The sequence below is a fragment of the Pristiophorus japonicus genome, chromosome 12, assembly GCF_044704955.1.
Source record: "Pristiophorus japonicus isolate sPriJap1 chromosome 12, sPriJap1.hap1, whole genome shotgun sequence".
NCBI classification, from domain to species: Eukaryota; Metazoa; Chordata; class Chondrichthyes; family Pristiophoridae; genus Pristiophorus; species Pristiophorus japonicus.
In genome coordinates, this window is record NC_091988.1 from 14,795,909 (window position 1) to 14,821,068 (window position 25,160).

Sequence of the window (25,160 nt, forward strand, 5' to 3'; positions counted from 1 at the left end):
CGCACACATATCGCACAGTGTGGGCTGGGCCCGTGCTGCCCCTGGGCCCTCGCTTCTTCTGGGCCCCGAACTCGCGCCTCTCCTGGCCCCCGGTCACATCCCTCTACAGTCTCTCACCGCTCCTTCGCCCCGACCTCGCCGCTCCTGCTGTATCGGCTCACACTCCAATCAGCGACCTGGACCTTGATGACTGTCCCTCTTCACTGCCGTCGCCCTCCTGCACCAGCTCACGCTGTACCTTGCAGTGGTACGCCGCCACTCTGCCCATGGCCACCGCTCACCGCTCCTTTTATGGCCCCGGCCTGCCGCTGATGGTCTCTCGCAGGTTGGGGCCGCGATTGATTGGCTGCACTTTTCAAAGGAGCCACGTGACTGTTCACGCTAACAGGGATGGAACAAATGATGCACGGCAGAAAAGTAGTGAACTAGTGTCATGTAAACAACAATCTGAAATTAAAATCTTGCGACATCTATCATGCATTACACAAAGTGGGGTGAGACTCATCACAATCAGGCAGCTATTCACTAATAAAAATGGCTGTTGTATAAAGTATCTGAAGAAAAGAACTGCACCGTGGTCTGTGATTATTTCTGACCTTCTAACACATACAACCTTTTCTTCCCTGCAGAGGTCAGAATAACTGGCTGCAGCTGGATCGCAGGGTACTGGATCATGATTTGCCGAAGAAAACAGGACCAGTGGCCTTATTCTTTTCAGTCAAGTGAGTTCATTAGTATTTGCATAAAATCGAGCTCACATGATGCACCAAGAATACATTTCAAAACAGGTGATGCACTTGTTCAAAGCTTTAGCTTCAAAGTGTTCACTGAAAAGGCAGCTGTTTGAAGTGGAGATTTGGAATGAGAGTAAAGGAAGTCGAGGTGGCATTTTCTAGATTGGGTGTTAATTCTGAACAAGAGCTTTCTGGATCCGGGAGCAGTATTCAGATGCGACTGTAAAAATGAACTGACAACATATTGTCAGCCAAATCAGCAACTGCTGCACTTGTTCAATGCTTCCTTCCTTCTAACACTACTGAACAATCCGAGCTCACTAGAATTAAAAATATGTTCCTTTTTTTACAATTTTTTTTACAATTGCAATTTTATTTGAAATGTAAAATTCCTACATTACAACAGTGACAACAGTTCCAAAGTACTTCATTGGCTGCAAAGCGCTTTGAGACATCCAATGGTGGTGAAATGCAAGTCTTTCTTTCTGAGGCACGCTAGAATGAGACAGCACAGTGGTTATGGGATCGATGGCAATCGTCAGGTGGGAAGAAACCAACCACTGCATGATCAGATTGTTGTGCTGCTGTTGTCCAAAGTTTGCACCAGATTGGTAGTACACTACAGTGAAGATATTCCTCTGAAATTGTTATCCCTGTTGTACTTCCTGTTACCTAATTACCTCAACAAATATTCTTTACTTCTCTCATCCTGCACATTAGGGTAGATTTTACTTCCGGTTGCTTGATCGACAGAGATTTCACCCTAGGTTAACGGGAAGATTGTGTCAACCACAGAGACTGGGGCCATGTTGAGGCCCAGACAAGCGGTAAGCAACAGCCTGACCCAGACGAGTGTCCCAATGCAGCTCGCTAGATTCAAGCTGACGCTATACCAGGGGCCCTAAAGGCTGTTCAGGAACAACGTGGTAAGTCCCGGGATGGGGCCCAGGCTGGCAGCGGCTCAGATTATTTTTGTGGGGCCCAGAGACAGCTCTTCTTCTCTTTGTAGGCAGTCCCTCGGAGTCGACGATGACTTGCTTCCACATTAATATGAGTTCTCCGGTGACTGATGAGTCCAATGCGGGGGACCTACAGTCTCTGTCACAGGTGGGGCAGACGGTGGTTGAAGGGCCGGGTGGGTGAGGTGCTTGGGTTGCCACACGCTCCTTCCGCTGTTTGCGCTTGGCCTCCGCTTGCTCCTGGCGAAGAGACTCGCGGTGTTCGGTGCCTTCCCAGATGCTTCTCCCCCACTTTGGGCGGTCTTGGGCCAGGGACTCCCAGGTGTCAGTGGGGATGTTGCACTTTTTCAAAGAGGCTTTGAGGGTGTTCTTTAAGGGTTTCCTCTGCCCACCTGGGACTCGCTTGCCGTGTCGGAGCTCCGAGTAGAGCGATTGTTTTGGGAGTCTAGCGTCGGGCATGCGGACGATGTGGCCCGTCCAGCGGAGCTGATCGAGCGTGGTCAGTGCTTCGATGCTGGGGATATTGGCCAGAGTGAGGACACTGACGTTGATGCGCCTGTCCTCTCAATGGATTTGCAGGATCTTGCGGAGGCAGCATTGGTGGTATTTCTCCAGTGCTTTGAAGTGCCTGCTGTACATAGTCCATGTTTCTGAAGTATATAGAAGGGAGGGTATCACTGCTGCTCAGTAGACCATGCGCTTGGTGCCGGGGTTTGAGGACCTGGTCTTCAAACACTCTCTTCCTCAGGCGACTGAAGGCTGCACTGGCTCACTGAAGGCGGTGTTGGAGTTCGTCATCGACGTCGGGGCCGCCGCAGGTCGGGGCTATAAATAGAGCTGGAGCGCCGGGCCCTGGAACATCGTGGGTGAAGGTGCGGCGAATGAGGTTACGGGGTCCAGAAGAGTCGCGAGACCAGGGGAAGAACGGGCCAGCCCACACTGCGGTATGTTTGCGCACGAGGTCCGTGCAGCAGAGCTGGTCTTCAGTCGCCCTTGTTCAACCCTTGCCACTGGATAAAGGCCGAGCTCTGCCGAGCCCGTGTGGTGGCTGGTGTGCAACGGTCACCACATGTTAAAAAAAATCCACGCACAGGCATCTTCCACCCCCTCAACTGGAGTTCAGGACTGTAGCATCGGATCTTTCATTGAAACATCTGTGAACTCATGTGGAAGCAAGTCATCCTCGTTCAAGGGATCGCCTGTGATGATGATGCTGACAGTAGGCTCCCGAGGTCTGGAAAATAGTCCACGTTGTCCAAGGCCTCGTCATGGATTTTGATAATCGGGGGGCAGTGCTGTGTGGCGGGTCAAGTTGGGAGAGGACCTTTGTCTTCCGGATGTTTAGTGTAACGCCCATATTCTCATACTCTTCTGTGAAGGTGTTGACGATGGTTTGGAGTTCGACCTCCGACCTTCGTCTGCATACTGGGCCCAGAGACTGCTGCTCCGACTCCAACAACATTTATTTAAAATTTACCTTTTTTGGGGTCCTCTCTGGCTGTATCGGCAGTAAAATTGGTTGGAACATGCAGTGCGCACCCTCTGTCAGTGTAGAAGGATCTATTATCAAGGATCTTTCTTTGGTCCCTTCCTAGTTCTCATCTACATGCTGCCCCTCGGCAACATCATCCAAAAACACGTCAGTTTCCACATGTACACTGATGACACCCGGCTCTACCTCACCACCACCTCTATCGACCCTTCCACGGTCTCTAAGTTATCAGTCTGCTTGTCCGACATCCAATACTGGATGCGCAGAAATTTCCTCCAACTAAATATTGGGCAGATCGAAGCCACTGTCTTCGGTCTCCACCACAAACCCCATTCCGTAGCCACCGACACCATCCCTCTCCCAAGCAACTGCCTGAGGCTGAGCCAAACTGTTTGCAACCTTGGTGTCGTATTTGACCCCGAGATGAGCTCCCGACCACATATACGCGCCATCATTAGGACCATCTACTTCCACCTCTAACATTGACCGTCCAACCCCCTGCCTCCACTCATCTGCTGCTGAAGCTCTCAACCGTGCCTTTGTTACCTCTGGACTTGTCTATTCCAATGCACTCCTGGACAGCTTCCCATCTTTCACCCTTCATAAACTTGAGCTCATCCAAAACTCTGTTGCCCATATCCTAACTCGCACCAAGTCCTGTTCACCCATCATCATCATCATAGGCAGTGCCTCGAAATCGAGGAAGACTTGCTTCCACTCGAAAAGTGAGTTCTCAGGTGCCTGAACAGTCCAATGCAGGAATTACATTTTCTGTCACAGGTGGGGCAGACAATGGTTGAAGGAAAGGGAGGGTGGGGAGCCTGGTTTGCCGCACGCTCCTTCCGATGTCTGCGCTTGATTTCTGCATGTTTTCAGCGACGAGACTCGAGGTGCTCAGGGCCCTCCCGGATACTCTTTCTTCATTTTGGGCGGTCTTGGGCCAGGGATTCCCAGGCTCCGGAGGGGACGTTGCACTTTATCAAGGAGGCTTTAAGGGTGTCCTTGAAACGTTTCCTCTGCCCACCTGGGGCTTGCTTGCCGTGTAGGAGTTCCGAGTCGAGCGCTTGCTTAGGGAGTCTCGTGTCGGGCATGCAGACAATGTGGTCCGCCCAACGGAGCTGGTCGAGCGTGGTTAGTGTTTCGATGCTGGGGATGTTGGCCTGAGCGAGAACACTGACGTTGGTGCGTCTGCCCTCCCAATGGATTTGCAGGATCTTGCGGAGGCAGTGTTGGTGGTATTTCACCAGAGCTTTCAGATGTCTGTTGTACATGGTCCACGTCTCTGAGCCATATAGGAGGGCGGGTATCACTACTGCCTTGTAGACCATAGGCTTGGTGCCAGATTTGAAGTCCTGGTCTTCAAACATTCTCTTCCTCAGGAGACCGAAGGCTGCGCTGGTACCCTTGTACAAGGCCTTCTTTGACTTCTCAAAGGCCTTTGACACAGTCAACCATGAGGGACTATGGAGCATCCTCCTCCGTATCAGCTGCCCCCAAACGTTTGTCACCATCCTCCGCCTGCTCCACAATGACATGCAAGCTGTGATCCACCCATCACCCTTGTGCTCGCTGACCTACATTAGTTCCCGGATGAGCAACGCCTCAATTATAAATGTTCTTTGTCTTCAAATCCCTCCATGGCCTTGCCCCTCCTCCAGCCCCACAACCCTCCCCGAGATGTCTGAGCTCCTCCAATTCTGGCCTCTTGTGCATTCCTGATTATAATCGCTCCACTATCGGCGGGCTTGCTTCCAGCTGCTGAGGCCCCAAGCTCTGGAACTCCCTCCCTATAAACCTCTCCGCCTCTCTATCTCTTTTCCCTCCTTTAAGACGCTCCTTAAAATGTACCTCTTTGACTGTCCTAATATCATCTTATATGGCTCAATGTCAAATTTTGTTTGATAACGCTCTGATGGAGTAACTTGGGATGTTTTGTTATGTTAAAGGTGCTATATAAATGCAAGTTGTTGTTATTAAAAGGCCTACTGCCTGAAACAGGCGGCCACGAAGCAGTAGGCCCCTTTATAAATAGTGGCAGCCGGAGCTAAGTTCTAATCACCCTCACTTGGTCTAAGTAACACATCATTGGATAACTGGTGTGTGTGCGGGGGTGGGGGAAGAAAATGGACGCTTGAACTAAACTCATTTTCTCTGTGTTGTGAATAGAAGAACTCCACGAGGCTGAGTATTGTGAGCTCAACTTAGTGTGACCTTAGTCTTCCTTATTACAACTCCAGAGTGCCTAAACAACATGGCAGCCAACCTTTTATACTGGCCCTGCACGTGTGTGCAGGTGACCATTAGGACTCCAACAGTCGCGCCCTCTGGTAGCAAGTATTACATAGTTACATACATAAAACTCTCTGTATTCAAAAACTGCTGCAGAAGTATACCTCCACACAAATCATCACCTTTAAAACATTTAATGTTGTGCTACTTTTGGAGCAACAATGATTAAAAAACCTGTATGCAACACTTTCGCGTATTCCTCTCGTCAATGAGCTGCGATTAATCAGCATGTCAGCGTTCTTATGTCACGCCATAATGTAACATTATATCACTTTGTAATTTATTTTTATCTGTCCCTCAATTTTCCCATCGATCCACTGGGCACACCCAATTGCAAACAACAATCGTCAATCACCAGCGGAGGCACAGGCACGATTGACGATTTTTCTATTTCAAAAAAATAATTCTTTTGGTGATTGAACTGGCTTATGCAAGAATGTAGCTTGAGGCAAGCAATAATTCTAACTTCATCAGCTAGTGTCAACCGCAACACCAAAAAATATGGCCAAAGATCAGGGTTTCAGATTCCAAATCCTTTATTATGCACGGTGAACTATAAATACAAAACAAGTTAGACACACTAGATTTCTTGCAGTATTCCATCAGGAGCGATACAGTGATCGAAGAAAAATCCAATAAAGCAGCAATGAAGAAACATTATTTACTTAAATGTGGTTCTGGTGGGATCACATTAACAGGGGTCTAATTCCTAACGAACAATAAGCTAAGCTTTCTCATCTCATAGGCAGTCCTGCGGAATCGAGGAAGACATGCCTCCACTCTAAAAATTAGTCCTTAGGTGGCTGAACAGTCCAATACGAGAACAGTCCCTGTCACAGGTGGCACAGATAGTCGTTGAGGGTAAGGGAGGGTGGAACTGGTTTGCCGCACGCTCTTTCCGCTGCCTGCGCTTGATTTCTGCATGCTCTCGGTGATGAGACTCGAGGTGCTCAGCGCCCTCCCGGATGCACTTCCTCCATTTAGGCCTGTCTTTGGCCAGGGACTCCCAGGTGTCAGTAGGGATGTTGCACATTACCAGGGAGGCTTTGAGGTGTCCTTGTAACGTTTCCTCTGCCCACCTTTGGCTCGTTTACCGTGAAGGAGTTTCGAGTAGAGCGTTTGCTTTGGGAGTCTCGTGTCTGTCATGCAAACAATGTGGTCTGCCCAATGGAGTAGATCAAGTGTGGTCAGTGCTTCAATGCTGGGGATGTTGGCCTGGTCAAGGACGCTAATGTTGGTGCATCTGTCCTCCCAAGGGATTTGTAGGATCTTGCAGAGACATCGTTGGTGGTATTTCTCCAGCAACTTAAGATGTCTACTGTACATAAGAACATAAGAAATAGGAGCAGGAGAAGGCCATGTGGCCCCTCGAGCCTGCTCCGCCATTTAATACGATCATGGCTGATCCGAATAGGACTCAGGTCCACTTCCCTGCCCGCTCTCCATAACCTCTTATTACCTTATCGTTTAAGAAACTGTCTATTTCTGTCTTAAATGCATTCAATGTCTCAGCTTCCACAGCTCTCTGAGGCAGCGAATTCCACAGATTTACAACCCTCTGAGAAAAGAAATTTCTCCTCATCTCAGTTTTAAATGGGCAGCCCCTTATTCTAAGATCATGCCCCCCTAGTTCTAGTCTCCCCTATCAGTGGAAACATCCTCTCTGCATCCACCTTCTCAAGCCCCCTCATAATCATACGTTTCGATAACATCACCTCTCATTCTTCTGAATTCCAATGAGTAGAGACCCAACCTACTCAACCTTTCCTTATAAGTCAAACTCTTCATCCCTGGAATCGACCTTGTGAACCTTCTCTGAACTGCCTCCAAAGCAAGTATAACCTTTCGTAAATATGGAAACCAAAACTGCACGCAGTATCCCAGGTGTGGCCTCACCAATACCCTGTACAACTGTTGCAAGACTTCCCTGCTTTTATACTCCATCCCCTTTGCAATAAAGGCCAAGATTCCATTGGCCTTCCTGATTACTTGCTGGACCTGCACACTAACCTTTTGTGTTTCATGCACAAGTACCCCCAAGTCCCACTGTACTGCAGCACTTTGCAATCTTTCTCCATTTAAATAATAGCTTGCTTTTTGATTTTTTTTTCTGCCAAACTGTATGACCTCACACTTTCCAACATTATACTCCATCTGCCAAATTTTTGCCCACTCACTTAGCCTGTCTATGTCCTTTTGCAGATTTTGTGTGTCCTCCTCACACATTGCTTTTCCTCCCATCTTTGTATCGTCATCAAACTTGGCTACGTTACACTCAGTCCCTTCCTCCAAGTCGTTAATATAGATTGTAAATAGTTGGGGTCCCAGCACTGATCCCTGCGGCACCCCACTGGTTACTGATTGCTAACCTGAGAATGAACCATTTATCCCGACTCTCTGTTTTCTGTTCGTTAGCCAATCCTCTATCCATGCTAATATATTACCCCCAACCCCGTGAACTTTTATCTTGTGCAGTAACCTTTTACGTGGCACCTTGTCAAATGCCTTCTGGAAGTCCAAATACACCACATCCACGGGTTTACCTTTATCCACCCTGTTCATTACATCCGCAAAGAATTCTAGCAAATTTGTCAAACGTGACTTCCTCTTCATAAATCCATGCTGACTCTGCCTGACCAAATTTTTCTTTTCCAAATGTCCTGCTGCTGCTTCTTTAATAATGGACTTCAACATCTTTCCAACCACAGATGTTAGGCTCACTGGTCTATAGTTTCTTCCTTTTTGTCTGCCTCCTTTTTTAAATAGGCGTGTTACATTTGCAGTTTTCCAGTCTGCTGGGACCTACCCAGAATCCAGGGAATTTTGGTAAATTACAACCAATGCATCCACAATCCCTGCCACTAGTTCTCTTAAGACTCTAGGATGCAAGCCATCAAATCCAGGGGAACCAGTCCATGGTCCATGTCTCTGAGCCATGCAGGAGGGTGGGTATTACTATAGCTCTGTAGACCATGAGCTTGGTGGCAGTTTTGAGGGCCTGGTTTTCAGACACTCTTTTCTTCAGGCAGTCGAAGCTTTAGCAGCAAGATGTCCACGTTTCTTCTTCACTGTCTCCCGAATCCGAAGGGTTCCACCTGTGGCGGGAAACGGTAAAACACAGTACGGTGTCTCTGGGCTGTCACAAAATGGCTCAGATCATCACAGTGATAAATAAAAGGAGAATGAACAGGAAAAATCTGAGCGGGCTAAGTGCATCTTAAGTGGCTGCGTGTGATATAATGTTATGGTATGACGTAAGAACACCGACATGCTGATGAATCACTGCTCATTGGCAAGAGAAATGTAGGAGCAACACCAGTGGCAAATTTGGAGACATAAGCTGACTCTTCACTGCTATTGTCCATGAGTAGGCCAGTTATATCCTACAGTGTCATTGACCATAGGTCACCCACACACTGAAAGCTGATGATATGCCTTTAGAAGAGGAGGAATGATGGGAGAAACAGAAAGCAATAACTGTAGAGAGAATAAAATGTACCTAGTGACAATGGGCCCAAGTTTCGGCCTGAGATGCTCCTGTTTTTTTGGAGCAACTGGTTGAGAATGGAGTATCTTAGAAATTGTAATTCTCGGCATTTAGTTTGCTCCAGTTCAAGTCAGTTAGTTTCACTTTGGAACAGAATTTTTTTTTCAAAAGGGGGCGTGTCCGGCCACTGTTTTGAAAGTTTAGGCAGTGAAAACTTACTCCAAACTAACTTAGAATGGAGTAAGTGAAGATTTTTGTACGCTCAGAAAAACCTTGCCTACACTTTACAAATCAGGCGTATGTTACAAATTAGGCGTAGGGAACGGCGGGGGGAGGGGGGAGGGGGGGCTGAAGGGAAGTCATTAAATTCTACAATCATTCAGCAGTCATACTGATACAAATAAAGATCCAACCTGAATAAACATTTATGAAGAAAGCAAAGATTAAATATTCCATGTTCCTACCTGTGTGAAGAAGCAGCAGCCTTCGAGCTGCGGTGCTTCAGGCAGGCCTTCCTTCCATCAGTGGCTCAACGGCAGCCGAAGAAAGAGCAAGCAGCTTTCGAGCTGCGAAGGGGACTGAGGCCATTCGGAACAGAACCCCCAAATTAAATCGCAAGCCTTTCCAGGGGTCCACGAGACAAATCTTCACTTTTCCTCTCGTCCCTTTAAAAATGGCCAAGTGCCAATGTTTATGTGCCACTGCGCAGGGTTGCCGGCACGACGTTGCCTTATTTAAATGAGCCCCGCCCCCTCACAACTTGTAGAATCGGCGCAGGTCTGTTGCTCCGCCCCACGCTGTTCTGTGCGTGCCGCGCCAAGCTGCTGAAGACCTGCAGGGAGCCGGAGAATATGCAAGTATATTTTCGGCACACTTTCCAGCGCGAAAAACAGGCGTCCAGGTTGGGGCTGCGCCGTTCGAGGCGCGGCCCGAAACTTGGGCCCATTGTCACTATATATGATGATGCATGGGCCCACTTAAAAAGATGAGCATGGATTGACCCTGTAATGTGTCCAAAGTTATGAGAAGGAAAATACATGGAAACATAGAAACATAGAAACATCGAAAATAGTTGCAGGAGTAGGCCATTCGACCCTTCGAGCCTGCACCACCATTCAATAAGATCGTGGCTGATCATTCACCTCAGTATCCCTTTCCTGCTTTCTCTCCATACCCCTTGATCCCTTTAGCTATAAGGGCCATATATAACTCCCTCTTGAATATATCTAACGAACTAGCATCAACAACTCTTTGCGGTAGAGAATTCTACAGGTACACAACTCTCTGAGTGAAGAAGTTTCTCCTCATTTCGGTCCTAAATGGCTTACCCCTTATCCTTAGACAGTGACCCTGGTTCTGGACTTCCCCAACATCGGGAACATTCTTCCTGCATCTAACCTGTCCAGTTCCGTCAGAATTTTATATGTTTCTATGAGATCCCCTCTCATTCTTCTAAACTCCAGTGAATACAGGCCCAGTCAATCCAGTCTCTCCTCCTATGTCAGTCCTGCCATCCCAGGAATCAATCTGGTGATTGACTCCCTCAATAGCAAGAATGTCCTTCCTCAGATTAGGAGACCAAAACTGAACACAATATTCCAGGTGAGGCCTCACTAAGGCTTTGTACAACTGCAGTAAGACCTCCCTGCTCCTCTATTCAAATCCCCTTGCTATGAAGGCCAACATGCCATTTGCCTTCTTCACCACCTGCTGTACCTGCATGCCAACTTTCAAATGACTGATGTACCATGACACCCAGGTCTCGTTGCATCTCCCCTTTTCCTAATCTACCGCCATTCAGGTAATACTCTGCCTTCTCGTTTTTGTCACCAAAGTGGATAACCTCACATTTATCCACATTATACTGCATCTGCCATGCATTTTCCCACTCACCTAACCTGCCCAAGTCACCCTGAAGCCTCTTAGCATCCTCCTCACAGCTCACACCGCCACCCAACTTAGTATCATCTGAAAAATTGGAGATATTACACTCAATTCCTTCATCTAAATCATTGATGTATATTGTAAATAGCTGGGGTCCCAGCACTGAGCCCTGCGGCACCCCACTGGTCACTGACTGCCATTCTGAGAAGGACCCGTTTATCCCGACTCTCTGCTTCCTGTCTGCCAATCAGTTCTCTATCCATGTCAATTCATTATCCCCAATAACATGTGTTTTAATTTTGCATAACAATCTCTTGTGTGGGACCTTGTCAAAAGCTTTTTGAAAGTCCAAATACACCACATCCACTGGTTCTTCCTTGTCCACTCTGCTAGTTACATCCTCAAAAAATTCTAGAAGATTTGTCAAGCATGATTTCCCTTTCATAAATCCATGCTGACTTGGACCGATCTTGTCACTGCTTTCCAAATGCGCTGTTATTACATCTTTAATAATTGATTCCAACATTTTCCCCACTACCGATGTCAGGCTAACCGGTCTATAATTCCCCATTTTCTCTCTCACTCCTTTTTTAAAAAGTGGTGTTACATTAGCTACCCTCCAGTCCATAGGAACTGATCCAGAGTCGATAGACTGTTGGAAAATGATCACCAATGTATCCACTATTTCAAGGACCACTTCCTTAAGTACTCTCGGATGCAGACTATCAGGCCCCAGGGATTTATCGGTCTTCAATCCCATCAATTTCCCGAACACAATTTCCTGACTAATAAGGATTTCCTTCAGTTCCTTCTTCTTACTAGATCCTCTGTCCCCTAGTATTTCCGGAAGGTTATTCGTGTCTTCCTTCGTGAAGACAGATCCAAAGTTTTTGTTCGATTGATCTCTTTCTCTTCATATATCTATAGAAGCTTTTGCAGTCAGTTTTTATGTTCCCAGCAAGCTTCCTCTCATACTCTATTTTCCCCCTCCTAATTAAACCCTTTGCCCTCCTCTGCTGGATTCTAAATTTCTCCCAGTCCTCAGGTTTGCTGCTTTTTCTCGTCAATTTACATGCCTCTTCCTTGGATTTAACACTATCCCTAATTTCCCTTGTAAGCCATGGTTGAGGTACCTTCCCCTTTTTATTTTTACTCCAGACAGGAATGTACAATTGTTGAAGTTCATTCATGTAATCTATAAATGTCTGCCATTGCCTATCCACTGTCAACTTTTTAAGTATCATTGCCAGTCTATCCTAGCCAATTCATGTCTCATACCATCGAAGTTACCTTTCCTTAAGTTCAGGACCCTAGTCTCTGAATTAACTGTGTCACTCTCCATCTTAATAAAGAATTCTACCATATTATGGTCACTCTTCCCCAAGGGGCCTCGCACAACAAGATTGCTAATTAGTCCTTTCTCATTACACATCACCCAGTCTAGGATGGCCAGCCCTCTAGTTGGTTCCTCGACATATTGGTCTGGAAAACCATCCCTAATACACTCCAGGAAATCCTCCTCCACTGTATTGCTACCAGTTTGGTTAGCCCAATCTATATGTAGATTAAAGTCACCCATGATAACAGCTGTACCTTTATTGCATGCATTCCTAATTTCTTGTTTGGTGCCATCCCCAACCTCCCTACTGCTGTTTGATGGTCTGTACACAACTCCCACTAGCGTTTTCTGCCCTTTGGTATTCCGCAGCTCTACCCATACAGATTCCACATCATCCAAGCTAATGTCCTTCTTTACTTTTGTGTTAATTTCCTCTTTAACCAGAAACGTACCCCACCTCCTTTTCCTTTCTGTCTATCCTTCCTGAATGTTGAATACCCCTGGCTGTTGAGTTCCCAGCCCTGGTCACCCTGGAGCCATGTCTCCGTAATCCCAATTATATCATATTCGTTAATAGCTGCCTGCGCAGTTAATTCGTCCAACTTAATATGAATACTCCTCGCATTGAGGCACAGAGCCTTTGGGCTTGTCTTTTAAAACACACTTTGTCCCTTTAAAAATTTGCTGTAATGTGGCCCTTTTTGATTTTTGCCTTGGGTTTCTCTGCCCCCACTTTTACTTTTCTTTTTCTATCTTTTGCTTCTGCCCCCATTTTACTTCCCTTTGTCTCCCTGCATTGGTTCCCATCCCCCTGCCATATTAGTTTAACCCCTCCCCAACAGCACTAGCAAACACTCCCCCTAGGACATTGGTTCCAGTTCTGCCCAGGTGCAGACGTCCGGTTTGTACTGGTCCCACCTCCCCCAGAACCGGTTCCAATGTCGCAGGAATTTGAATCCCTCCCTCCTGCACCACTCCTCAAGCCACGTATTCACCTTAGCTATCCTGCAATTCCTACTCTCTCTAGCACGTGGCACTGGTAGCAATCCTGAGATTACTACCTTTGAGGTCCTGCTTTTTAATTTTACTCCTAGCTTCCTAAGACTGTTCATCCATGAACTTTCCTGCATGTGGGATAAATTATTTCTTTGTATGCTACCCGAATAAATGACACACCTTCTAAAATCAACAAAGAAAGAAAAGAAAGACTTGCATTTATATAGTGCTTTCATGACCACCGGATGTCTTAAAATGCTTTACAGCCAATGAAGGACTTTTTGGGGGAGTTAAGTCACTGTTGTAATTTAATTTAATGTAATGCAGCTGCAGAAAAAAACTTTCCATAACTCATTTATACAAAATCTAAACAGTGGAATTAAATAAACACAGGGAACCAGAGAGTACTTTTGTAGTGACACTTTTAGTACTCAGTGCATCAGATTATTAATATATCTAAGTTATAGTAAGGTTAACCTGAAATATCAACCATTTAAAAACTCGAATGTACTACAGTTGCCACATATTCTGTGTGGAACTTTAGTACCTTTGGGTATTTTTGCTACTATAATAGTTCTGTAGAGGTCAAAATTCGGTTTTTAACGCCACCTGTTAGCACCGGAGAGGGGCAGCTAAGCAGTTACCGACGCAGCGGAGCGGTGTCCTCGCCTCCCAAAAACTTTAGTTGGGCGGTGGGGGCGGCACTAAGAGGTAGCGCTGTGCACTCTACCGCCACCCACGTGGTGACATCATCGAGCATGCAATCCCCCCTCTTGGCGCCACAGCAGCAAACTTCAGTTAGATCACCTGCTTTACCACCAAGTGCTTTTCCCAACTGGGAAAGCTGTCATACGTCGGGGATCCTGGAGCGGTATCATCCAGAGAGCAAGGTAAGTTGTTAAGTTTAATTTTTTTAGCTTCTATTTATTTATGGCAGCAGTGGGGGAAGTGTGTGTCTGGATCACTGAAGTTTTCACAAACTTTTTTTTTGGTTTTCATGCGCTAGGATGCCAGCATCCTAATGGCAGAAAATTGAGCAGGCCTTCTGAGCAACCGTTCCATTGACACATGAGGATGAGTGTGCAACGCCTCTTTTAGCGCTGCACTCAAATCTTTGGGGAAAAAACTAAATTTTGCAATTTGAGGCGGTAATTACCATCTGGTAGTAAAATCACCTCCCAGGCTGTATCACCGCCTCAAACTCGGCAGTACTGAATTTCAACCCCGTAATCATTTATTCAAGCAGTAATTAAAATATGTTTTTAGTATTTTTGAAACATCTTCATGTTTTGTTTTCGTTATTAATTTTTGTACTGAGGCTGCCAGGCGTCTCTATGGTCCAAAGTAAATAAATTACTTCAGCAGTGAAAGTCAAAATCTGACTGAGTTATTACTTCAGAAAATGTGTTTTCAAAGTCTTTGGTTATGTGAATATTTTCTCTGCCTCGATCTCAGTGAAACAACTAGCTACAAAGAACTTTCCTAAGTGGCTATGATGCCTCCAGCAGGAAAAAAGACAAATTACAAATCAGCCCGATGTAACAGCAATATGAGGGGCATTGAATAAGCACAGCTATAGTTCCATGTACTTAAGTGTTTAAAGTCTTTTTTTAATCAGGTACAATATTGTGAGAAAATGGAAAACTGCCATTTTTATTCAGTTTCAAAAGATGGAACATGGCGAGTATATTATACAACACTCTACCACTTAATATTTCAGATTTTAACCTCTGACATAAAAAAATTTTAAAGTCGTTTTTAACCCTTTATTTGTACAAATATTTTTGTCACAGTCAAGTACATTTTTTTAAATCTGTTCATAGGTTTGAAACATTGAACATGTACATCAAAGCAAAATTGCATCAAATTGTAATTTTCCATTGATATACATTTGACAATCAATGTAGTGTACATCAACAGCTGAAGGCTCCAATGTGGATTGTGTGGGTGGGGTTGGGGAGGGGGCGGTGGTAACATGAGTGCGCTTCTCACTGCTTTCAAAATGCATGACCACATGTCACTCTAAGACTTCATTCTTTGTCAGTTGATTCTCCCCAAACTCTGTTCTTTGTGAACGTTGTATCCATCTCTTCCTACATTTGTGTTCCCTTCTTACTCGTCTTACATTGTGTCTTTCTCTTGTTACTGGTACATTACCCGTTAGCTCTTAACTCTGTTTTATTTCTTTTTCTTCTGAGCTCTATTGTTTTGCCTCCAAGTTTACTCTTTGCTGATCAATTTACAACTGCACCAGTCTTCTCTCTGAAACATAGAAACATAGAAAATAGGTGCAGGAGTAGGCCATTCGGCCCTTCGAGCCTGCACCACCATTCAATATGATCATGGCTAATTATGCAACTTCAGTACCCCATCCCTGCTTTCTCTCCATACCCCTTGATCACTTTAGCCGTAAGGGCCACACTAACTCCCTTTTGAATATATCTAACGAACTGGCCTCAACAACTTTGTGTGGTCGAGAATTCCACAGGTTCACAACTCTCTGAGTGAAGAAGTTTCTCCTCATCTCGGTCCTAAATAGCTTACCCCTTATCCTTAGACTATGACTCCTTGTTCTGGACTTGCCCAACATCGGAAACATTCTTCCTGCATCTAACCTGCCCAATCCCGTTAGAATTTTATATGTTTCTATGAGATCCCCTCTCATTCTTCTAAATTTCAGTGAATATAAGCCTAGTTGATCCAGTCTTTCTTCATATGTCAGTCCTGCCATCCTGGAAATCAGTCTGGTGAACCTTCGCTGCACTCCCTCAATAGCAAGAATTTCTTTCCTCAGATTAGGAGACCAAAACTGCACACAATACTCAAGATGTGGTCTCACCAAGGCCCTGTACAACTGCAGTAAGACCTCCCTGCTCCTATACTCAAATCCCCTCGCTGTGAAGGCCAGCATGCCATTTGCTTTCTTTACTGCTTGCTGTACCTGCATGCCTACCTTCAATGACTGATGTACCATGACACCCAGGTCTCGTTGCACCTCACCTTTTACTAATCTGTCGCCATTCAGATAATCTGTCTTCCTGTTTTTGCCAGCAAAGTGGATAACCTCACACTTATCCGCATTATACTGCATCTGCCATGCATTTGCCCATTCACCTAACCTGTCCAAGTCCCCCTGAAGCCTCCTAACATCCTCCTCACAGCTCACACTGCCGCCCATCTAAGCATGTTGCCCATAGGCTTAACACCTGTTGCTGGCTAGCATGTAAATAAGAATTACAGCTAGGTTCTATAGCTTACTATATATGTTAACAAAGACAGTTAGTCAAATATAATTAAAAGCCTGCAGCAGACTAATAGTTTGCTGAAGTCAATCCTTTCAGCTATCTCAGTTGTCTAATACTGGTTAGAAAGAAAGATAAATTGGTACCAAGGTAGATTACTCCTATAATTCTGATCTCTCGCTCCCTCCATAGCTTAGCTGATTGAGCCAAATAGAGAAGCAAAGTCCGAGTTTCAATCCCCAGCCTGTTAGTTGATCTGAGCTGGGGTGCTGATAGACAATTGGCCTCAACACCCTGGGTTCAGGAAGGGAAAATGGAATTCGCACTCCTGATTTCTATCCAGTAATCCCTGTTTAAATTGCATGTTTGGGAATGTCAGGTGAGGACACCATTGCACTAAGTTTGATGCCCCCAGGGTTAGACAGCCTGCTGACATTCATTGTTCAGGCTTACACAGCAACATTGCCCACTTGTGCGAGGTACCAATGATGGAACCATATCCCAGCAATGAGTGAATACCTTGGGAGAGGATGTGAGCAGAAAATAAAATCCCTCTTCTTCTGAGTCCTCTCAATTTGTCCCACGTTAAAAAATGGTCATCCTTGGCAGATTTACAGTGAGATTGTTTCAAATAACTTCAGCTCACAAAAATATAGTTCCTGCTTTTAACTCCACATAGCTCTGAGTTCTAACTTCAATTATTTAATTCATAGCTTTATTTAATAAGAACTGGGAAATCTTTAATTTTTCTATTACAGTTTTTTCAATGAAAAAAATGTCGATATTCAGATCCAGTTTGGTTACCAGAAAAATAATTTTCTCTGGTCTTTTGGTTCTTCTGCATTCTTGCATCATTCTTCAGCCATGCAGACTTGCTCCCTGGGATCTGTAGCTCACCACCAGGAGGTATGCAAGGACAGCTCAAAGCTGCCTTCCCTTTGCGTGTGAAAACTACATTGTTGCCGACTAAAAGTAGTTATATGAACACAGGACATTGGTCACATATCACAGTAGAAGCTGCTTTGATGCTATAAAATTATGCTTTTTTAAATAAAAATGAATAACAATTAATGTCAATTATTTTGTTGCAAATAAAATGCAGAAATTAAGTCTGTTAAAGCCAGTTGTTTGAACAATGCTTTTTTTTTGATACATTTGCGTTAGGTTTTATATCGAGAACATATCATTCTTAAAGGACATTACCACTGTGGAATTATTCTTTCTGAATGCAAAATCCAGCATTTACAAGGTAAGAATTTTTAAACAATGTTGAAATGTTCATTGTAAGAAATATGGATAATAATTATTGCTGTGAAAATCACAAATTAAACCGTATTAAAGCTGCATTTTCCTACAATCTTGCATGGAAAATTTTAAAACGGTGTTGAAAAATGGTAGGAATTCTCTATAAGGAAAAGTTATGATTCAAATCTATTATGTATTGAAGTTGCAGCCCAGGATGTTTAAAGCTGGTTGTTAATTACATATGGTGATATCATCACACTTTCTCACCCATGGTTTACAACTTTACAAAAGCAACTTATTGTGAAAATCTATCTCATTGCCAAAATAAAATCATTCTTTTATATACATAATAAAATCCGGAGTGAGAAAAACTCATCAAGCCCACATCATCCAGAGGCAGTGTATTATTATTATTTTATGGACTTCCATCCCATAACTCTTGTTGAGTCCCTACTTTAGGGAATACTAAGCTATCAGTAACACTAAAAATGAAGCAGGTGTTGTTAACATCTCTATAACCCTCAACTCTGCTTGTCAACTAACATGAGACCAGCTCCTTCCATAATTAATTACCTTCTCTAGAATTCGTTCCACATATCAACTATCCTGTGGGATTTTTAAAAAAAAACATTCTAACCTTGCTCAACACTTATCCTTACTGCTACATACTTACGGCAAGATGCTTTTTCACAGAGAGCAAAGGAAAATCTCAGAGCTAGCTACTCTGGTTATAAAATGGCATTAGCAACTATCTCAGATCCGGTATGTGTCCTGAACTATGACAATCCATAGAATTTTATATACCCGCTCAAAACATGGTGGGTTTGACTTGGCATGATAATCGTGATTTGTTAAAAATCAACCACTTTCAAACAACAAACATATATGCAGTAGACCAGTGAAGTGAAATAATGATCTGCTGTTGAAGATTCTTTATCGACATTCTTGACAAATAGTTCAACAAGCATTTCTATATTTCAAGGAAACAGAATTTGCCCTGTATTATGCTTTTAACTTTGCAGAGCTAGAGTATGATCGACATAGCCAGTGAAATTGTTGTTTGATCAATTAATAGATTATAACTATGCATCTTGCAGCAAAGTGAAGTACTCAATAGAATCCACTTCACAGGTTACAGAGTCCATTTCCAAAGAGCAGTACCTGTATACTCAGTTTGCCATCAATAAAGCTATTAATCCCAGCAATATCAGTTCCTTCAATATAAGCAATAGTCCAGTTCAGTGCAGGATTTGAAGTGCATCCTTCTTGTAAATTGCACTTAGCAATTTGTCATTTTCAAGTAGAGAGAACCATTCCATAAAATTGATACGGTAGCAGCTGTGCATTCATACGAACAGAAATATAAATTCTAGTTTAAAAGAGCAAAATTCAAAGTAACTTTGGCAGTTCATGTTGAACCTTATTTCAGAAGCCAGTTGGTATGGGGAGGGGACAAGAAGGTTTCCATTCCTCCATCCCTCCCATTCACATATCCCTAAAAGCACTTCATGTCCAGGGTTTGATAGAGTGAAATTAACTCTGAACTAGAATGATAGAATTTTGTGTATGCATGTATGAAATTATCATCTCAAGAAGCATAAGAATACAATGGGGCTGAAATTGCAGCCCTTCTTAAGGTCCAAGAAGCGATAATGGGGTAGTAAGGCCTTTCCGACCGGGGGCAGGTGGATGGGCCAACCCATCCGAAATACAATGGGGCTGAAATTGCAGCCCTTCTTAAGGTCCAAGAAGCGATAATGGGGTAGTAAGGCCTTTCCGACCGGGGGCAGGTGGATGGGCCAACCCATCCGAAATTGCCCCCGGTCCTCGAGCGACAGAAACAGGTTTCCATCCTGCCATTGTTCCCACCCGGCACCGATCCCTTTCTGCCCCGCAAGGGAAATTGCCACAATATGTATCAAGTAATGCTATTCTTCAAGATCACTGAGGACCAGCAGCAAAATTGTAAAAATCTGTCACCATTTCTAGTATCAAAACATGCACCAGAAAATCACCACAAGCTCAACGATCACCTCACAGCAAACCAGCAGCAGCAATAGTACCCCACTCACTGAATAGAAGTTAACTTTGGTTAATTAGTCACCTAGATATTAGTCCAGATGTTCTGCTTTTGTGAAATTTTTGCTTTAAATGGCAATGTACAATTCCTGCCCATCCAACGAGAGCTGTGGGAACCAATGTATACAGATAAGGGTCCCCAGATGATGGCACATCTGTGGTGCAAAGGATGAATATGTGGGACTTTTTCATACAATTCCCAGATGTGATAGCCAAGAGGAGTAGCAGCCTCTCCACAAATACTGCCGAAACAGTTGATAAAGTAGGTGGCAATAACAAAAAAGCAACAAGAGAAATTATGCAGTACTAAGGTTTTTACTGCACCTGTTAATGTATACGTTTTTCCCTTTACTTTCACCTTTAGGGTGTATAGCATCGAATCCAAAATTGTTTTTTTAAATATTCAATCTTGGAATATGGGCGTCACTGGCAAGGTCAGCATTTATTGCACATCCCCAGCTTTTCTTCAGAAGATGATGAGCCTCATTCTTGAACCACTGCAGGCCATGTGGTGAAGGTACTCCCAGAATGCTATTAGGTAGGGAGTTCCAGGAATTTGACCCAGCGATGATGAAGGAAGAACGATATATGTCCAAATTGGCACGATTTATGACTTGTCGGGGAACTTGGAGGTGATGGTGTTGCCATGCACCTGCTGCCCTTGTCCTTCTAGGTAGTGGAGGTTGTTGGGAGGCTTTGCTAAAAAAGCCTTGTTGCGGTGAATCCTGTAGATGGTACACACAGCAGCCACAGTACATCAATGGTGGAAGGAGTGGATGTATATGATGGTGTCTAGAGGTCAATCAAGTAGACTCCTTTGTCCTGGATGGTGTCGAGCTTCTTGAGTGTTGTTGCAGCCGCACCCATCCAGGCAAGTGGAGAGTATTCCATCACACTCCTGCCTTGTGCTTTATAAGTGGTGGAAAGGCTTTGGGGAGTCAGGAAGCAAGCCACGTGCCACAAAATATCCAGCTTCTGATCTGCGCTTGTAGCCACATTAACATAGAAACATAGAAAATAGGTGCAGGAGTAGGCCATTTGGCCCTTCTAGCCTGCACCACCATTCAATGAGTTCATGGTTGATCATTCACCTCAGTATCCCTTTCCTGCTTTCTCTCCATAGCCCCTGATCCCTTTAGCTGTAGGGGGCATATCTAACTCCCTCTTGAATATATCCAACGAACTGACATCAACAACTCTCTGCGGTAGGGAATTCCACAGGTTAACAACTCTCTGAGTGAAGAAGTTTCTCCTCATCAGTCCTAAATGGCTTACCCCTTATCCTTAGACTATGTCCCCTGGTTCTGGACTTCCCCAACATCGGGAACATTCTTCCTGCATCTAACCTGTCCAGTCCCGTCAGAATTTTATATGATTCTATGAGATTCCCTCTCATCCTTCTAAACTCCAGTGAATACAGGCCCAGTCGATCCAGTCTCTCTGCATGTGTCACTCCTGCCATCCCGGGAATCAGTCTGGTGAACCTTCGCTGCACTCCCTCAATAGCAAGAACGTCCTTCCTCAGATTACGAGACCAAGACTGAACACAATATTCCAGGTGAGGTCTCACTAAGGCCCTGTACAACTGCAGTAAGACCTCCCTGCTCCTATACTCAAATCCCCTAGCTATGAAGGCCAACGTACCATTTGCCTTGTTCACCGCCTGCTGTACCTGCATGCCAACTTTCAATGACTGATGTGCCATGACACTCAGGTCTCGTTGCACCTCCCCTTTTCCGAATCTACCGCCATTCAGATAATATTCTGCCTTCGTGTTTTTGCCACCAAAGTGGATAACTTCACATTTATCCACATTATACTGCATCTGCCATGCGTTTGCCCACTCACCTAACCTGTTCAAGTCAACCTGCAGCCTCTTAGCGTCCTCCTCACAGCTCACACCACCACCCAGCTTAGTGTCATCTGCAAACTTGGAGATATTACGCTCTATTCCTTCATCCAAATCGTTAATGTATATTGTAAATAGCTGGGGTCCCAGCACTAAGCCCTGCGGCACCCCATTAGTCACTGCCTGCCATTCTGAAAAGGACCCGTTTATCCCGACTCTCTGCTTCCTGTCTGCCAACCAGTTCTCTATCCATGTCAGCACATTACCCCCAATACCATGTGCTTTAATTTTGCACACCAATCTCTTGTGTGGGACCTTGTCAAAAGCCTTTTGAAAGTCCAAATACACCACATCGACTAGTTCTTCCTTGTCCACTCTACCAGTTACATCCTCAAACAATTCTAGAAGATTTGACAAGCATGATTTCCCTTTCATAAATCCATACTGACTTGGATCGATTCTGTCACTGCTTTCCAAATGCGCTGCTATTTCATCTTTAATAATTGATTCCAACATTTTCCCCACTACCGATGTCAGGCTAACCGGTCTATAATTACCCATTTTCTCTCTCCCTCCTTTCTTAAAAAGGGGTGTTAAAGGGGTAATTAAAAAGGGGTAGACCAGTCCCCTGCTCCTGATGAAATGCATCCCAGGGTATTAAAAGAGATGGCGGAAGTTATAGCAGATGCATTTGTTATAATCTACCAAAATTCTCTGGAATCTGGGGAGGTACCAGTGGATTGGAAAGCAGCTAATGTAACGCCTCTGTTTAAAAAAGGGGGCAGACAAAAGGCAGGTAACTATAGGCCGGTTAGTTTAACATCTGTAGTGGGGAAAATGCTTGAAACTATCATTAAGGAAGAAATAGCAGGACATCTAGATAGGAATAGTGCAATCAAGCAGACGCAGCATGGATTCATGAAGGGGAAATCATGTTTAACTAATTTACTGTAATTTTTTGAGGATATAACAAGCATGGTGGATAGAGGTGTACCGATGGATGTGGTGTATTTAGATTTTCAAAAGGCATTCGATAAGGTGCCACACAAAAGGTTACTGCAGAAGATAAAGGTACGCGGAGTCAGAGGAAATGTATTAGCATGGATAGAGAATTGGCTGGCTAACAGAAAGCAGAGAGTCGGGATAAATGGGTCCTTTTCGGGTTGGAAATCGGTGGTTAGTGGTGTGCCACAGGGATCGGTGCTGGGACCACAACTGTTTACAATATACATAGATGACTTGGAAGAGGGGACAGAGTGTAGTGTAACAAAATTTGCAGATGACACAAAGTTTAGTGGGAAAGTGGGTTGTGTAGAGGACACAGAGAGGCTGCAAAGAGATTTAGATAGGTTAAGCGAATGGGCTAAGGTTTGGCAGATGGAATACAATGTCGGAAAGTGTGAGGTCATCCACCTTGGGAAAAAAAACAGTAAAAGGGAATATTATTTGAATGGGGAGAAATTACAACATGCTGCGGTGCAGAGGGGCCTGGGGGTCCTTGTGCATGAATCCCAAAAAGTTAGTTTGCAGGTGCAGCAGGTAATCAGGAAGGCGAATGGAATGTTGGCCTTCATTGCGAGAGGGATGGAGTACAAAAGCAGAGAGGTCCTTCTGCAACTGTATAGGGTATTGGTGAGGCCGCACCTGAAGTACTGCGTGCAGTTTTGGTCACCTTACTTAAGGAAGGATATACTAGCTTTGGAGGGGGTACAGAGACGATTCACTAGGCTGATTCCGGAGATGAGGGGGTTACCTTATGATGATAGATTGAGTAGACTGGGTCTTTACTCGTTGGAGTTCAGAAGGATGAGGAGTGATCTTATAGAAACGTTTAAAATAATGGAAGGGATAGACAAGATAGAGGCAGAGAGGTCGAGGAGACTAGAACTAGGGGGCACAGCCTCAAAATACGGGGTAGCCAATGTAAAACTGAGTTGAGAAGGAATTTCTTCTCCCAGAGGGTTGTGAATCTGTGGAATTTTCTGCCCAAGGAAGCAGTTGAGGCTAGCTCATTGAATGTATTCAAGTCACAGATCGATAGATTTTTAACCAATAAGGGAATTAAGGGTTATGGGGAGCGGGCGGGTAAGTGGAGCTGAGTCCACGGCCAGATCAGCCATGATCTTGTTGAATGGCGGAGCAGGCTCGAGGGGCTAGATGGCCTACTCCTGTTCCTAATTCTTATGTTCCTATGTTATGTTCTTATATTAGCTACTCTCCAGTCCATAGGAATTGATCCAGAGTCAGTAGACTGTTGGAAAATGATCACCAATGCATCCACTATTTCTAGGGCTACTTCCTTATGTACTGTGGGGTGCAGACTATCAGGCCCCAGGGATTTATCGGCCTTCAATCCCATCAACTTCCCTAACACAATTTCCCGCCTAATAAGGATTTCCTTCAGTTGCTCCTTCTCACTAGACCCTCGGTCCCCTAGTATTTCCGGAAGGTTATTTGTGTCTTCCTTCGTGAAGACAGAATCAAAGTATTTGTTTAACTGGTCCGCCATTTCTTTGTACCCCATTATAAATTCACCTGAATCTGACTGCAAGGACTAATTAGCAATCTTGTTGTGCGAGGCCCCTTGGGGAAGAGTGACCATAATATGGTAGAATTCGTTATTATTCTTTATTTATTCTTCACTAATCTTTTTCTCTTCACATATCTATAGAAGCTTTTGCAGTCAGTTTTTATGTTCCCTGCAAGCTTCCTCTCATGCTCTATTTTCCCCCTCCTATTTAAACCCTTTGACCTCCTCTGGTGTATTATAAAATTTTCCCAATCCTCAGGTTTGCTGCTTTTTCTGGCCAATTTATATGCCTCTTCCTTGGATTTAACACTATCCTTAATTTCCCTTGTTAGCCACGGTTGAGCCACCTTTCCCGTTTTATTTTTACTCTAGACAGGGATATACAATTGTTGAAGTTCATCCATGTGATCTTTTAAGGTTTGCCATTGCTTATCCACCGTCAAACCTTTAAGTATCACTCGCCAATCTATTCTAGCCAATTCATGTCTCATACTATCAAAGTTACTTTTCCTTAAGTTCAAGACCCTCGTCTCTGAATTAACTGTGTCACTCGCCATCTTAATAAAGAATTCTACCATATTATGGTCACTCTTCCCCAAGGGGCCTCGCACAACAAGATTGCTAATTAGTCCTTTCTCATTACACATCACCCAGTCGAGGTTGGCCAGCCCTCTAGTTGGTTCCTCAAGATATTGGTCTAGAAAACCATCCCTAATACACTCCAGGAAATCCTTATCCTCCGCATTGCTACCAGTTTGGTTAGCCCAATCAATATGTAGATCAAAGTCACCCATGATAACTGCTGTACCTTTATTGCATGCATCCCTAATTTCTTGTTTGATGCTGTCCCCATTTATGTGGCTGGACCAGTTGAGTTTCTGGTGAATGGTGACCCCCAGGAAGTTGATGGCGGGGGATTGGGTGGTTAGTTCTCTCTTGTTGGAGATGGTCATTGCCTGCCACTTGTGTAGCGCAAATGTTACTTTCTATTTATCAGCCCCAGCCTGGATGTTATCCATGTCTTGTTGCGTGAAG

The 25,160-nt window shown here is 44.5% G+C and overlaps 1 protein-coding gene across 1 annotated transcript in view; it reads left to right on the forward strand.

Moving 5' to 3' along the window:
• The window catches only part of LOC139277139 (FERM domain-containing protein 4B-like), a 419,374-nt gene that overhangs the window by 251,745 nt on the left and 142,469 nt on the right, over window positions 1-25,160 (forward strand). Inside the window, 2 exon segments of the mRNA XM_070895191.1 lie at window positions 630-722; window positions 17,587-17,671. Of these exon segments, the coding sequence (XP_070751292.1) occupies window positions 630-722; window positions 17,587-17,671 (178 nt within the window).